The sequence below is a fragment of the Aotus nancymaae genome, unplaced genomic scaffold, assembly GCF_030222135.1.
Source record: "Aotus nancymaae isolate 86718 unplaced genomic scaffold, 86718_ANA_hifiasm-v0.15.2.pri h1tg000010l, whole genome shotgun sequence".
NCBI classification, from domain to species: domain Eukaryota; kingdom Metazoa; phylum Chordata; class Mammalia; order Primates; family Aotidae; genus Aotus; species Aotus nancymaae.
The window spans coordinates 61,728,839-61,744,884 of NW_026988421.1; the positions used below are offsets into that span (position 1 = coordinate 61,728,839).

General features: G+C 51.0%; 1 protein-coding gene and 1 long non-coding RNA gene across 14 annotated transcripts in view; one reads left to right on the plus strand and one right to left on the minus strand.

Annotated features, from left to right (window-relative positions):
• COL13A1 (collagen type XIII alpha 1 chain) overlaps positions 1 to 16,046 on the plus strand; it is a 78,933-nt gene that overhangs the window by 42,982 nt on the left and 19,905 nt on the right. For 9 of the 10 annotated variants that reach the window (XM_064374223.1, XM_064374229.1, XM_064374225.1 and 6 more), the window contains 9 exons: positions 765 to 818; positions 1,936 to 1,998; positions 2,800 to 2,868; positions 4,036 to 4,059; positions 5,908 to 5,970; positions 7,011 to 7,055; positions 7,351 to 7,503; positions 13,556 to 13,582; positions 14,420 to 14,500. In XM_064374223.1, the coding sequence (XP_064230293.1) occupies positions 765 to 818; positions 1,936 to 1,998; positions 2,800 to 2,868; positions 4,036 to 4,059; positions 5,908 to 5,970; positions 7,011 to 7,055; positions 7,351 to 7,503; positions 13,556 to 13,582; positions 14,420 to 14,500 (579 nt within the window). The other variant, XM_064374233.1, reaches the window with a different exon arrangement.
• Positions 2,081 to 16,046, minus strand: part of LOC135274013 (uncharacterized) — a 141,931-nt gene continuing 127,965 nt past the window's right edge. For 2 of the 4 annotated variants that reach the window (XR_010341805.1, XR_010341807.1), the window contains exons 3-4: positions 10,823 to 10,910; positions 2,081 to 4,353 (exon numbers count right to left, since the gene is read on the minus strand). This is a non-coding gene — a long non-coding RNA (uncharacterized LOC135274013). The remainder of the gene's footprint in view (positions 4,354 to 10,822; positions 10,911 to 16,046) is intronic. The other 2 variants (XR_010341808.1, XR_010341806.1) reach the window with 1 other exon arrangement.

A 16,046-nucleotide genomic window follows, 5' to 3' on the forward strand; every position in this document is an offset into this window, starting at 1 on the left:
GACCCAGGTCCTGCTTCCAAGCAGATGGGGCAGATGGATGGTCCCATTGACTCAGATGACTCTGATGTGGCTGAGCCTGGGCCCAATGGCTGCAGGCCCTCAATGGCTATGCTGTAACTGAGCGAGGAACCAATGGCTTCAGGGCCTTAGGACAGCCAAGGAGCCCCCCACCTTGGCTCTGAATAGGTTGCAGGTCAGTTATCAGCTGGGCCTCACCTAGCACCAGCACATCTGGTAGGTGGCAGCAGTGGGGGCAGCTGCAAATGGGCACAGCCCTCACTTTCCTTTTGCTGCTTGAAAAGTGCCATGGTAAGATTTGGATTTCCCAGAGTAGATGCCTCCTATTGGTTTGCTTTAGCAGCACTGAGAAATGAAGGGGTCTCTTTGTTAGCTCAGAAGGAAAGCATGCATTACTCTACATGATCTGGAGCAATACATTCGTGCATTCTGCCCACACCCACCTGCCGTGGGCTGGGCTCTGCATGGGCATAGGAGGGCCTGGCAGGGCAGAGTGGACACTGGTAAAGGGTACAGAATGCTGGGGAGGAAAACGGGGGTGGGCTTCCAGAGGAAGCGAGATTCAGGCTGGGCCCAAGGGTGGATAGGAGTCAGGGAGGTGGAACAGTGGGAGGCGCAGAAGCCATCGGGGAAAGAGAGGCCCACAGGCAACACCCAGGGCATGAGCAACAAGGCCATCTTTTCCCCCATAAGCAGCTGTCCAGGTGCCCAGCATGCCTTCATCCCAACTCTCTCCTCTCCCCCAGGGAGAAGCAGGTGTCGATGGCCAGGTTGGCCCCCCAGGGCAGCAAGGAGACAAGGTACAGAGATACCCCCCTCCCACATTCCAGAGCTGCAAGATGGGGGTCAGCTTGGGAGGTCAAGAATCATCCCAGCCCACCCTAGGGCTAGCCCTCAGAGCACAAGGCTGACTGGCCATGACCCCTGGCTTCCCTATTTCATGGTTGGCTTGAGCTTTAGAGAGCCATCCACTGAGACAGCAGCCATGCAAAAGTCAGTCTAGGAATGAGACACTTGACCAGGAAGTGACACAGCGCTTCCTCAGCCACTGGTAAACAAGGTGTTCTTGCTTCTCTCCAGCTACTCCCTATGAAAGGCTGCAGCATCCCTCATGAGTTCACAGTGACTCAAGCGCTGTGGCAGTGGAGGAGAAAGAGGGTGGGATACCCAGAGGTGGCAGTGACCCCATGTCCTGTGAGCAGGGTCATCAGGAGTCACACCAAAGGGTTCCTGTTTTGTTTATTTTTACTTTCTAACTTGATTTTTGTCAATTGTCTTCAATTATCCCAGAAAAATTGAAACTGCGCTTGGTTTTTCACAAGTTACACTGCTTTTTCATTTTTTCCCCATAGCTCTGTACTGTTTGCAACAGGAAGAAATCCTTCCACCCACCCACTCTAGGAGGTGGGTGCTCATACACCCATATCCTCCTGAGACCTTCCTGACCCTCCATGTCTCCCTCGGCACTCTGGGTCTTTCACAAGTAGAGTGGGCAGTAAAAGAACCACGTGGGCTCTCGATCGTAACTGACGCTCAGACAATTGGCAAAAAGTTGCTGAGCGCTGGATACCTGAGCAGAATGGAATTAAAGAGAAGCAAATGACCCTGATCCCATGGAGGCAGCTGACTTAGGGGACTGGGGAAAAGTGAGAGAGACAAAGGGGAGTCACTAACAACAAACACAGAATAGAAAAAAACGTCACCGAGTCTGAACTGGGAGGCAGCGCAGAGGAGCTCAAAGGGAGAGAGGAGTGTGGGTGGGTGTTCCCGGGATGTCTCCTGAAGGGGCAGAACCTGCTCTTCTGTGGACTAAGAGCTAAGATGAGCCTCCTGGCCCTTAACACGTGGCCTCTCTGGGGACATCAGGTTCTCTGTACCAACCTTATCCCCACGTCACTCCAATTTTTCATGCAACAGGGGGAGCCTGGAGCAGCTGGAGAAACGGGAGCAGCTGGAGAACCAGGACCAGCTGGCCCCAAGGTATGTGCCTCTCTCCCCTGGAGTCACAGCAAGAACTGGCTGGTAAATCAAAAAGCCTCTGAGACAGGTCTCAATTAACATTTAGAAATTTATTTTGCCAAGATTAAGGGCGCATGCCCAAGAGACAGGTACAGGTCTGTGCCTTTTGCCAAAGATGATTTAGAGGGCTTCAGTATTTAAAGGGAAAAAGCAGGCAGGAGGGGAAAGAGGAAGGGTATGGTAATCCGCACGTGGCCAGGGAAAAGGAGCAAGTAGGGGAGTAGTCAGTTCTATGTATTAGCCTCACGCTCAGTAAATCGGCACTTTACATGAGCTAAGGTGAGCACGGAGCAGCGACCTGTGGGGATATTTGAACTTTATCTGTAGCTCTCTGCTTAGGAACAAAAGGAAAAGCAGCTTCTTGCATGACTCAGCTTTCAGCTGAACTTTTTCTCTTTTGCCAGAGTGAACTGGAGTCCTGAGTTTTTATCTGCCTTTCACAGGCTTGACCTCGGGGTCTTGAGGGGGAAGGAGGGTAAGAGTATTCTACCCTCAGGTGGGAGGTCTGACTGGCAGCCTAGGTGGACTGAACCTTCCCAGGTCAGCCTGGCCTAGACTTCTCACATGGAGTCTTCTCAATTTGTTCTGCAGTCCCTGAGCATCCTCTGAAAGTGTTTGGAATCCTCAGGGCCCCACTGGCTCTTCTGGGTCCACCTGTGTACAGCCTGGTGCAGCCAGTATGGGCTGATAGAGAGCAGGCTACGGTTGCCCTCCCAGCCCTCCTGGTCCAGGCCCTGGGTTGAGATCTCATTTGCCTTCTAGGGCTCCAAGGGAGAACCAGGAAAAGGAGAGATGGTGGATTACAATGGAAACATCAATGAGGCTCTCCAGGTGAGCAGGGGTCCAGCCCCGAAGCCGATATCCTCATGGGCCTCAGGGCTCTGCACCATGCCCTAATCAGGGGGCTCTTCCACACAGTGGAGTAGGGGCCCTGCCCTCAGGCCCTCAGGCAGCAATGCCAGAAGAGTCGCTTCCTCTTCTTTGACCTCCCACTGTGTAGCCTCCTGGCAAATGGCCCCAGGTGGCTGGGCTCTCTGTCTGGGGCCAGCTGGCCAGTTATCCTGCCTCTGGGTACCTGAGAGCCACAGTGGAATTATCCTGGCACCCTGCAGGGTGCAGCCCATCCAGGGTACTGGGGCCCCATTTCTTTAGTGCATGCCTAACCCCCTTTCACACAGTAGAAAATCTTCCTGGAACACATCTCCTTTAGTGTGAATTTAATCCTGTTTCAAGGTCACAAGCTCCCGCTCCCCACCCTTTAAAGCAGGGTTTCTCAGCCTTGGCACTGTTGACATGTGGTGGGAGGAGAGATGGTCCTGTATCTTGTGGGATGTGCAGCAGCGTCCCTGGTGTCTACCCACCAGACGCCAGTAGCACCCCAGCCTCAGCTATGACAACAAACTGTGTCTCCAGACACAACCTATTGTCCCTTGTGGGAAGAAATTGCCCCCACTCAAGAACCACTTCTTCAAAGGAGTCTGTGTCCATGTGTGACTCCATTTACAAGGTGTAAAATTCTCTTTGAAAGCCAACAGTCATCTCTCTGATCTATTTTTTGAGCGGCTCTGTATTTTGCTATACTGTGTCTGTTTAAAGGGAGGTGCGGGGTTCTGGGAGCAGAGCAAAGACCAAGGGCAGGTCCTCAGAAGGTGACTAGAAACAGTAAGAGGTGGTACTTCCTTCCCTTTCAATAAAGTGAAGTAAAGGTTGTCGTCCATTTAGGGCATGCCTGAGTCCCTTGTAGGACAGCCTCAGAGTATTATCATGCTTAGGAGATGCTGCGTATTTTCTGTCCAGTGACTACAAACCTCAGCGAGGGGTGGAGGTGGGGGTGGGGTGAGTCTGGGGGCTGTGGAGCCTACCTGTGAGGGTCCCCCTCCTCCCGTGCTCCTTTGAGGGGCCCAGCCCCCATGTTTCCATGACTGTGCAGTGAGAACCAAACCTTACAGTTGGCTCTTGATTTGCTCTTCAACTGATTGTGTGGTGTTGCTTTTTTAGGAGATCCGGACGCTGGCCTTGATGGTAAGTCTCGCTCCTCCTGGATTTCCTTGAGCACTGGGCGGGGGGCTGGGACGGCAGCTGGCAAGCAAGGACGTGAGTGCTCCCTCCAGAATGCAAGCACTGGGCTGCAGATCACGGGTGATCCGGCAGTGTTGGGGCAGACGATGATCTGAGCTGGAGGTGACGGGTCAGGACTGCTGGGAGGGCCTCGAGAGCTGCCCGTGTCCTGGGTCATGGCTGTCCTCTGTGTAAAGGCTCTTCACCAATACAACTGTGCTCTCTGGTGACAATACAAATGCTGGGTTTTGTTTACAGCTGTGTCAAGGAAATAGTAGTAGAGAAGAGGAGGTTTTTAGTGTTTTTCTTTTTTCCCAACTTTTAGCTAATTAAATCCATTACCCCGAAAAACTAGTAGCAACCTTCCAACTATCCCCCTTTCCTGGAAATCAGTTTCATTATCTGCACTTGGAAAACCAGGGAATTTCAAGCTTGGGTTTTGTACAGGTGCCTACCAGTGACAGGCTCTTGGTAAATATTTGTAGTTAAAATGACCACCAATTAGTTTAACTTGTAAGGTGGAGGAGGAGAGATCATGAGGTTCTCTGACTACTGAAATTTCAATTCACCTAATATTTTTTCATGGCTAAGAGCCACCGAACACATTTAGGGATGGCACAAACTCACAATCAAACACCACTTGTATGATATCCCAATCTCAGAAACTGCTATCAGTGACATGGTTCTGGAATCAATGAGCTTCATTTGGAGTCATTGAAATATATTATTTGGCAGGGTGCAGTGGCTCACGCCTGTAATCCCAGCACTTTGGGATGCTGAGGTGGGTGGATCACTTGAGGTCAGGAGTTCAAGACCAGCCTGGCCAACATGGTGAAACCCCATCTCTACTAAAAATACAAAAATCAGCCAGGCGTGGTGGCAGGTGCCATAATCCCAGCTACTCAGGAGGCTGAGGCACAAGAATCACTTGAACCCAGGAGGCGGAGCTTGTAGTGAGTTGAGATCGCACCACTGCACTCCAGCCTGGGTGACAGAGTAAGACTCTGTCTTAATAATGATAATAATGTGAAATAGCTATTGGAAATAAAACTTTCCCAGAAACATTTTTTCTTTTAAAATCAACCTTGAGGTATAACTTATGTATAATAAAAGGTACTAATTTTAGGTGTAGAGTTTGATGAGTTTTGATAAGTGTAAATACCCAGGTATCCACAACCAATCACTCTAGAAAGTTCCTTCATGCACCTTGGGAGTCCTTCCCAGCCCCAGGTCACCACTGCTCTGCCATCACTTCTGTCACTGCAGATTAGATGTGTCTTTCGTCTCTCCTAGAGTTTCATATAACTGGAATCACACGGTATGCAGTCGCCTGTGTCTGGCTGCCTTTGCTCAGCAGAGTGTGTTTGAGATGCACCCATGTCATCAGCACTTGGTTCTTTTTCTCTGCTGAGTAGTATTTCATTGTATGGATGTACCATGCATTCCCCTGTTGATGGGCATTTGGGTTGTTTCCTGGAGACATGTTTAAGTCATTATTCGGGAAGGTCAGACTTAGCTTCTTGGAGCCCAAAGGGCCGCCAGAGGGACCCTAGAGAGAAGGAGCGGGAGAGGGAATTGGGCGTGGCTCTCCAAACCCCACCTGCACTTCAACCCAGTCACACTTGGTGCTTGTATGTTTTGCATTTTGGGTTTCCCCATGTTATTTTCTTTGCAAAAAATATGTTTCTATCACTGGAGAAATGCTTGAAAACAACTTGTCTCTACAAGCCAGCCTCCACATCCAGCCCCCTGGGGACAGGCCACCCTCCTCGGTGGGACAGTTCTTCCATGTGTCTTTCCCTTCTTTCCTAGGGGCCTCCTGGTCTTCCTGGGCAAATCGGCCCACCTGGAGCTCCAGGGATTCCAGGCCAGAAGGTAAATCTTGTCTTGACAAAGGGGGTGAAGACCTTGCATGGACAGCGACCCCAGGGCTTCCCCTCGTCCTGCGACCCTCTCACCTTCCCAGCACGACCACCCTCCTGCTGCTTCAAAGCATCGAGGGCCCCGCCCACCCACCTCCCAGCCGCTGTGGCCCTTCTGTCCTCCCCTTGCCATCTGCTTGGGCTCCTGTAATTCACAGAGCCTTCTGATGCCGTGGGGCCTGGGTCTAGACACACCCCTGCCCTTGCTTCAACCAGACCCACAGCAGGAGTGAGGGCGCCATCAGGGACCTCAGCATTTGAGCCTCTCCCCAACCCTCCTCCCTTGCTTCCTGCCCTTGCTTTCCTCTTACACTCCACCCACTCTGTGTTTTTCTCAGAAGGTCTGCCCCTCTGTCTCCCACGCATGAGGTGCTCTTCCCTGAAAGTCTCTTTCCCCCTTCCCTTTCTTTCAAAGCCCTTCTCATCTTTCAAGCCCAATTCAAAGACCACCTCCTCCTTGAAGCCTCCCCCGATCTATCAGGCAGAATTCTCTGCCCTTTCCTCTGCTTCTCTGGGTAGGGGACCTACATCATTTTGCCACCTCCCTTAACTCTCCACCTGACCCAAAGAAGGGGCTTGGCGTGTGTGAAGAGGAAGGGAGCTCCTGTGAAGCAGCCAGGGCAGGGGTTCTGCCTTTAGAGGAGACCTGAAGGCGAGAACCCTTCTGCATGTGAGCCAGGGAGCCCAGGGCTCTCAGAGGCAGTAGTGCAAGGTTGTAGCTAAAACACGGACATGGAGCTAGAGCACCTGGACTGGGATGCTGGCTCCCCAGTTCACTCACTGTGGGCCTCAGGCACACAGCTCTGTGCTTTGGGGTCCTGTCTGTAGAAGAGAGGCAATGCAAGTTAATACCTCCCAGGAACACGGTGAGAACTAAATGAGCAGACTCTACGGGGGAGTGTGGAGAGGGACGCTGGGTGCACTAAGCAATGCGTAACTGGTGGCTGCTATGGTCTCTGCCTGGAGAGTCACCTTTAGTTGTTCTGGCTACAGGGGGAGATTGGACTGCCAGGCCCTCCAGGACACGATGGGGAAAAGGTATGAACAGACATCCTCCAGTCAAAACTCTGAAGACAGTCCTGGCCCTGGGGGCAGGAAGGCTCTAGATCTGGCCCTGGTGTGAGCCCAGTGGGCAAGGGGAGATGGGAAGGGGCGGGGAGAGGGGCCCACCCTGCAAGCCCCAGGAGGAGCCAGGCAGATCCCGGCTGGGCTCTCTGTGCCTGCCCCCATCAAGCACCAAAGAGCCAAGGCCTTTGGACTTTTCTATTCTCTCTCCCTCTCTCCTCTTTTCTCCATTAATATGTCTAAGAAGCGTTGTTGCTATTTTCTAAAGGGACCTCGCGGTAAACCAGGAGACATGGGCCCTCCTGGTCCCCAAGGCCCCCCAGGAAAGGATGGACCTCCAGGAATGAAGGGAGAAAACGGGAACCCAGGGAGCCCAGGAGAGAAGGGGGAGAAAGGGGAGACAGGACAAGCAGGCTTGCCGGTGAGTGGCAGGGCTGACTGCCCTTCCGTGCATACACCACTCCCAAGCATGACACCAGCTTTGCAGGGCTTTGCACTTTGCATGGTGCCAGCCAGCAGCTACATGAACTAGAAACCTGGGGCCAGGACTTAGGGGTGGGGGATTCACTTGGCTTTCCCTCAAGTCACTCACTTTATGAAGACCCGTTTCCTGACTCAGGAGACCTGAGTCCTGCTCTGTCATCTGTATCCTTGGGAAAGCACTGAGCCTTGCAGAGCCTTGCATCTCCTCATCTCTAAAATGGTGATGATAATGTCTTCCCTGGATATCTCACTGAATTGTTGGGGAAAAGATCAAGTCATGGTTTAAAGCTGCCTCTTCGGAAAGTATGCAGAAGCCCTATACCCAGGAGAGGTTGCATGTACAGAAATGGGGACTTCGCCCAGTCCACTAGGCTGCCCACTTGACTTGGGAGCCTTCTCTGAGTCTCAGTGGTTTCCATCTGTGAAATGGGTGCCATCCTAGACACCTACCCTTGGAGCAAGGGAGCCGCATCGTGTGCATGCCACAGTTGGTCACAGACACTCAGCAAGGCCACCGTGAGCTCCACTAACAAACAGAGATTTTTGTCAATCTGTAGGGTCTAGACCTCCCAACTGGAGAGAAAAGGAGAACTTAGTGGCCAAGGCAGACCCAGAGTGGCAGGACTGCCTAATCCAACTGGGCCCCTGGGGTTTACAGTGAGGCCAGAGGGCTGGGTGTCCAGGTTGTCTGCAGGCAGCCACAGATGAAGGTCCTCCCTGGGGCCACCAGCCTAGCGGGTACCTGGCACTGTGACAAGGCTACCCTAACCCCAAGCCTGGCTACCCAGCCTGGGTTGAGGGGGATCCTCTTAAACATGGATCTGCTACTGCATTTGAGTGTGAACAGAGGTTGCAGCTTCCTTGACTCACAGTCTGATGGCCTCTAGAAGCACCAACCTATTTTGAAGGTGCTAGAATCTTAGGCTCAGCATTCTCCTCTAGGAAGTGGAAAGAGCCTCAGAAGTCAACAGTCCCAAGTCTGACCCAGTGCAGGACTCCCTCACTCAGTCGGCACAAGGAAGCAGCTCGCTGCCTCCCGACCTGTCCACTGCACAGTGGGGCAGCCCCAGGATGGAGAGGGAGCTCCTGGATGTGGTGTGGAAGCTCCCTTGTCAGCCTCCCCGAGTTGACCCCTGAGCAGCTCTGGCCTCTGGAGCCATATTCATTATCTACTGCTGTATAACTAATCACTGCAAAGGTAGCAGCTTAAGACAGTACACATTTATTGGCACACAGTTTCTGTGGGTCAGGAGTTCAGGCACATTCTAGTTAGGTCCCCTGCCTGTGGTCTCATGAGACTGCAATTAATGTGTCAGCCAACTGTATTCTCATATGGAGCTAGAGATCCCATTCCAAGCTCACTGGCACTGACAGAATCCAGTTCCTTGCTGGAACAGAACTCACTTCCTAGAGGCCACCTACAGTTCCTGCCACGTGCGCCCCACCCCAACCCCCACCACAGGAGACAGTTCACAGTATAGCAACTGGCTTCTTCAAGGCCAATGCCAGTGGCAAGGTCTCTCTAGCGTCTAGTGCTAGCAAGACAGAGCTGTGTGCATGTGTGTTTTTGTGTTCATGTAACATAATCTTCACATATGTCACCATCTGTATGTCACATATGTTGTAATCTGTGGCATCATCATAGAAGTGAGGTCCCATCACTTTTGTCATGTGCCTTACTCCACAGCCAAGAAACAAGTCACAGGTCACCCTAAGGCCTGTCCACTGCAGAGTCCATAGAGAGTATCAGCCTCCCATCCCCTGTACTAGAGCCTCAGATTCTTCAAGACACTGATGATAGTCCCTGCCCAGTCTTCTGTCCCACAGGCTGACACCTCCACATCCTCCACGATGTTCCTTGCTGACACCTAGGCCAGTCAAGTCCCAGTCTAGTTTATCACAGATCTGAGGGTGCGTCTGTGCCCAGGCTTTCCCAAGGACTGGCATTCATGCAGTGGTGTTTTGTGCCCACAGGGAGAAAAAGGAGAAGCCGGGTAGAAGGGCAATCCAGGAACAGAGAGACATGGGACATAATTTGACAGAGACTCATCAAATGATGACAGTCTCTGCAGAATGCACAGTATTTCTGTGCTTTAGAATGCAGCTTGCAAGTGGCTGACATTCACGTTTACTGAGCGCCGTGGGTCAGGCACTGAGCCTTGGGACTGCTCCAACCTTCCCATTAACCACGTCTCTCACTAACCTTCACAGAGCATCTCCCATGCTTCCGTCCTGGTGTTAGAGGCTGGAGATACGAAAATAAACAGAACTTGCCAGACACGGTGCCTCACGCCTGTAATCCCAGCACTTTGGGAGGCTGAGGCGGGCAAATCCACCTGAGATCAGGAGTTTGAGACCAGCCTGGCCAACATGGTGAAACCCCGTCTCTACTAAAAATACAAAATTAGTCAGGTGTGGTGGCGGGCACCTGTAATCCCAGCTACTTGGGAGGCTGAGGCAGGAGAACTGCTTGAACCCAGGAGGCAAAAGTTGCAGTGAGCCGGGATTGCGCCACTGCACTCCAGCATGGGCAACAGAGTGAGACTCTGCCTCAAAACGAACATAAAAGAAAATAAAAAGAAAGAAAGAAAATAAACAGAACCATCCCTCCACAGTTCACGGTGCCCCGTAATGGGCACTAGCATGCGGGCAACTTAGGGAATCCAGCAAGCATCCCAAAAGAAGTCTACATGGGCAGGGTCTTGATGCCTTTGTAGGAGTTTGCCACAGAGTTTCAGAGGTAGACTTTCCAGATAGACAGGGATTATTCTGAGAAGAAGTGAGGTGGTGAAAGGAAGAGAAGACAGAACAGCTGAGTAAGAAGCAGTCAGGATGGAGGCAGGGTTTTCAAAAGACAGCAGAGAATCAGCCATATCTGTAGTCTTAGGGGCAAGAACCAAGAAAGCAACAGAGATCGATGGTGCATGCGACGCAGGATGTTTGATGGAAGGGTCTGGGCACCCAAGTAGCACCTCAGACCCATGGGAGAGACCCCAAACCTTCAGTCCCCAGCGGGGTTCACCTTGCCACACCCTGTCTGAATTTAGTGAAACAGACCTGATGCTTGTACAATGCGTATGGTACTTGTTTAGAAATGGATAGTCTCCTAGAAATGATTTGCATCCAGGAAAAGCATTATACACACCCTGTCCCTCCCAGAAGTATTTAAAATAAAAATTAGAAACAGCCTACATTTCTATCAGGAAGGAAAGGATTAAATAATATATGGTAATAATACTAATAGTAATAATAGTCACCACATCTGAGCACTTTTCCGACGTCCTGGCTATGTAACGACTCATTTTCATTCCACTCAATGAATAGCACAGCACCATTACCAGGAAGCTGGTGGAGAACAAATTAAAAAATGGAAAAATCGGTTTCACATTAAGTGAAAAAGAGTAGAAAACCAAATTTTGTATATATTTGAAATCATAAGCATATACATATATGTATATATAATTATATGCATATTATATATGAATATCAAAAGTATATATATATATTCAAGCACTTCTGATACACCAAAAAAGTGTTTAACTATCTGAAACCGTTTTATTATTTTTTAAATTGACACATAGGTAAAACTGACTTCTTCAGGAGTGTGGCCAGTTCTGTCAATGTGAATACATGTAGAGATTTGTATAACCAATACCATGATTAGGAATACGTAAACCACTTATTTATAATAAGAATTAAAATGGTAAACTTTTATTAAAAATGGTAAGCTTTTGTTTAAGAAGGCAGAGCTTCCAAAGATTGTGTTCCCCATAATGATACTGTGATGGAGCAGAAAAGTCCACAGGTCCAGGAAACAATGGGGACCTCCTCTCTGCCCAGTGTAGGGGTGCCCTCTGTCATGGCCTGCCAGGGGAGTCACTGCCCTGGCCACACTCCAGGGAATCCTACCCCTGGGAAGATGAGGCACCTAAGGAGAGCCCTGAAGCTGAGGTGGGGTGAACAGCTCAGAAGGAGCCAGCAATGGCCACCTGTGGACAAATGGATGTTTGTGCTCATCAGAGACAGAACACTATCTATGCAATAGGCACCACACTCCATAGAGGAGATAGCCTGAGCTCCTCCATCCTCACTGTCCAGTCAGAATCTCCTCCACCACAATCTGCATCTGCTCCAAGGGAAACAGAGGCCAGCAGTCCCCATCTTGTCTGTGACAAACCTTGGGGACTTGAGGGATAATCATCAGGAACACTTCAGTCTTCCCACCTTCCAGATCACCAGTCTCTGTTTCTCTAAGCCAAGAGTCTCAAGTTCAAATGTCTACAAGGGGCAGGCATGCAACAAATGACTGCAAGAGCTCTGAGTCAAAGACGATAGGGAATGGTGGGGACTGGTAAACTGAAGATGGCAGGCCCCACCTAGAGGGGAAAGCTCTTATTCCACTCCAGGCAATTGTTGCAATGCGTGAACGAGAGCCTAGTGCTGCTGATCTTCTGGGTTGTTGTTTCCAAGAAAAACCTGGAAGAATAGATCTTTAGGAAAATTCCCTGGGAATTTTTTTTTCAACACTGAGCAGGCCACCAGTTTGCTATGAGATTTTGACCTGTTCTGAGCCTTTTTGGGGGGATGCTGTGTTGGGCACTCACTGGCTGACCTCCAGTAGGCAGCCATGTCCTCCTGTGGCCTTGCAGCCTCCAGCTGGACCCGAGTCCCTGTCAGGAGGGAGGGCTACTTCAAGTATAACAGGGCTCCCCTTTGGCTTCTAGGTTCCTGGGCCTCCAGGGCCAGAGGGGCCTCCTGGACCTCTGGTAAGTTTAGAGGGTTTGTCAGTGGTCAGTCCACTAACGTCCCCTCTCCATGGCAATCACTGGACTCAACCTCAGCCTTAGTCACTATGACTTCTTCCTCCCAGGGAGGGATTTTCTGGTCTACAAACCCCTCCCCGTTCCTCTTCCTTCCCATGTTAAATAGCAGCATCCTAGGGGCACCAAGGAGCCCAGGCATTGCTTGGTTTCCTGGAAATAGCTGACTGGCAGGGCAGCCCCAGGGTCCCTTGTCTTTAAGCTCTGTCCAACATTTACCTCACCCTTTGCCATGAAACATCTGCTTCTCCCATTCCTCGTTTCAAAGTGACCCATTGGCTTGGCACAGTGGCTCACGCACGTGATACCAATCTGGCACTCTGGTAGGCCAAGGCAGGTGGATCACTTGAGTCCAAAAGCTTGAGACCAGCCTGGGCAACATAGTGAAACCCTTTCTCTACTAAAAATACAAAAAATTAGCTGGGAGTGGTGGCACATATCTGTAATCCCAGCTACTCAGGAGGCTAAGGTGAGAATCACCTGGACCCTGGAGGTTGAGGCTGCAGTGAGCCAAGATCACAGAACTGCACTCCAAGCACTCCAAACCTGGGCAAGCAGAGTGAGACCCTGAAAAGAAGAAAAAGAAAGAAGAAAGAAAGAAAGGGAAAGAGAGAGAAAGTGATCCAGCCCCACTGGATTGGCTTTCCTTGGCTACAGAAATGAAACCATGGGACCCCTGTGCATTGCCCCTAGAGGGCCCCCAAGCACCCTGAAGCAATAGATGCTGGTCCATACCTCTGCGTGGTTCGTGGTCCTCAAGGCGCTGTGTGTCCTCTATTGTGGACGGTAGAAGTAGCAGCAGGAATGACAGTAACCAAAGTTTACTGAAACTTACTGGATGCCAGACACTGTTCCAAGCACTTTGCATGTATTAATTTAACATTTGCTGTGTTACCTCTGCATCTTCCTTTCATGAGACTCTGGGTCAACCATGGGGACCACAAAGAGATTTTTTGTGAGCCCCTGGCTGGGGAAGACTGGCTCAGACTATTCCCCAGGAAGCCCCAAGCATAACCCCCACTTAGCATTTCCTTCTACTGCTCATGGGCAGTGACCCCAAACCACACTCTGTACCCCAAACCCTTGCTCTTCTGTGGTCCGTTTGTGGACAAGGCAGTTGTGTTAACCAGAAATGCAGTTCTAATACGCCTTGTTTTATTCCAAATGCAGGGGCTTCAAGGTATTCCTGGACCAAAGGTAAGAAGTCATGTGACAGGCGCTGCCTCAGTGCTAGTAGAAAAGAGGGCAAGTGCACCCGAGACCAGCTGACCCTTTTTCCTAAAAGGCATCATGTGACACCCCCACCAAGGGAGTCTGGTCAGGGCAGATGAAGTCCTAGGTTCCCTTTAGCATCTATCGTTGACACGTGGTGTGCTTTAGCTTCCGAAGTTTCTCATCCGTCACTCCACAAAGTGACAGGTTAGATTCTTAGCCAATGGTTAAAATCCTTTTCCCATTAAATCTGCCCCAGCCCCTTCACTCATGCTGAGTATAGGTGGGAGAGAGATAGAAACAGGGTGGGACCCCTCCCCAGGTCAAGCTTGGGGGGACTCTGCACTGGGCTATCCTGGTCTCCCCTCAAGCATTTCAAATGGATAAGGGGGCTGGAGGCTGTCGGTATGACAGTGGCCCTTTCCTCATGGCCTGGTATTTAAGAGACTTCTGGGCTAGGTTGTGAGCCTCAGGGCTCTGGTGGTAGCATCTCGGGCATCTGCCAGCAAGTTTCTGTAAGGTTCCCGTTCTCCTGCCATGCAGATGGGCACCTGTGCCAAACCCTGACCTGTGGGTTTGTCCCCACGCCACCTAGGTATTCCTTTTCCCTGTGGGGCTCTCAAAGCTCCCACAGGATACAGGGGCTACTAACTGAGGTGGGAGTAGGCTAAGAATTCAGGGATTCTTGGTATAGCCAGCCCACCACCTCTGGCCCCTCCCTCCTCTACAAATGCCACCCCAGTCTCCAGGATCCCAGAATGCAAGAATGAGTTGTCTGGGACATGCCCTTGTGTGATCTCTTCCCCTCTCCCTTTCCTCCAGGGGGAAGCAGGACTAGATGGAGCAAAAGGAGAGAAAGGCGTCCAGGGAGAAAAAGGAGACCGTGGTCCCCTGGGACTACCCGTAAGTACCTCGGACCCAGCAAGACTGGAGGGTTTGATGGGCCGGGGTGTCAGCTGGGACCAGGAGACAGCCACTGGAAAGCTAAGGTTCCAGAGTCTGAACATCCAGAGCTCCAAGTGGTTTGGCTTTCCCACCTGGGCAAGACCCCAGGCTCTGATTCTCTTCCTCCTCTGGGCCCAGCCCCACCTGGGTGCTGGGGAAAGAAAGAAGACAGGCTCCCCCACCCCAAAGGATACCAAGATGGGGGGCTGGAAGTGGCCTGAGAATAGCTTCAGGCCCTGCTTGAGCCTGGTTCAGAGGTAATCAAAGCCTGCTGCCTTTATGGGGGCCAGGTTTGGAGGGTTTGGATGCAGTGGGACAAGGAGATGGTCTCCATGACAGTCCATTTTCCCAGAGGGACCCCAAGACAACTCCTGCTCTCCGCTCTTAAGCACTGGTCATAGCAGAAAGGCACAAAGTCAGACTTTGTGGTCCCAGCAGGCCAAGGCCATTCATCTCCTGGGTTCCTGGAGATCTCTGATTTCAGCCTGCCCAGAGCAAGAGTCCCCAAGTCAGAGGTGGGGAGCTGCTCAGAAGGTGTTCGCATGTCCTGATATGGGGCTGGGCTGAATAGGGCTGATGGCCTCTTCACCGCCTCACCTGTGTACAGGTCAGCACATCCCACCACCCTCTCTGGAGCCTGGGCTCCATGTCCCCTAACCCTGCACTGAGGTTGGCATTCTTCTGGTTTTGTTTTCAAGAGCTGGAAGGGATGTTAGTGATCCATCTCATCATTTCACTGATGGTCAGAGAAGACAGTGGGTCATTGGAGGTCACACACAAAGTTGGCAGCCAAGCCAGAGGCTGCTCTGAGACCACGGCCTTGCAAAGCAGCTCCTTCCAGCCACTCAGGCTTCCTTTGTCCTGGGCTCAAGGCCAGCTCCCACCCCAGGTAGCCATAAAGAGTAGAGAAACAATGTGAAGCCCAGTTACCCCTGCTTGGCAGAGCTTGAAGGCCTGGTTAATACAATCACAGCAACCAAACAGCAAATGCAAGAGGTATAATTATACCCTCATGAATGCATTCGAGGTAGGAATATTTAAGAAGCAGATTCGCTTGACAGACTACAGAAAACCGATGACTGTAGTGGGCATTTTCCCATGTCTTAAGCTATGTTCAGAATGATTAAGTACTCTTTACTATTAAAGAGGCTTCCTGCCCCACTCAACCACAAACCTCTCCTTATCCACACTCAGGGCCCCAACAACCTTGATGAACACTGGAGAATTCAGTCAGGGGTTGAAATGCAAAAGGAACAGAGACCAAACAGGAAATATTAATATAAACAAGGAAAGTGCCAGAAGAAAGACCAAGTACCTAGTCTATCATTAATTTTCCCACTTTTGATAGAGGCATGGAGAGAAATCATTTTTTTTAAAAGTAAACAACAGAACAAGCATATTCATACAAGACAACTAACACAAGCCTGAGGGAGACACTAGGGAGTGGAGGGGACTGTGATGCACTAGAGAGATCATGTATCCTTCTTAAGGGGAGCCGTCCCTT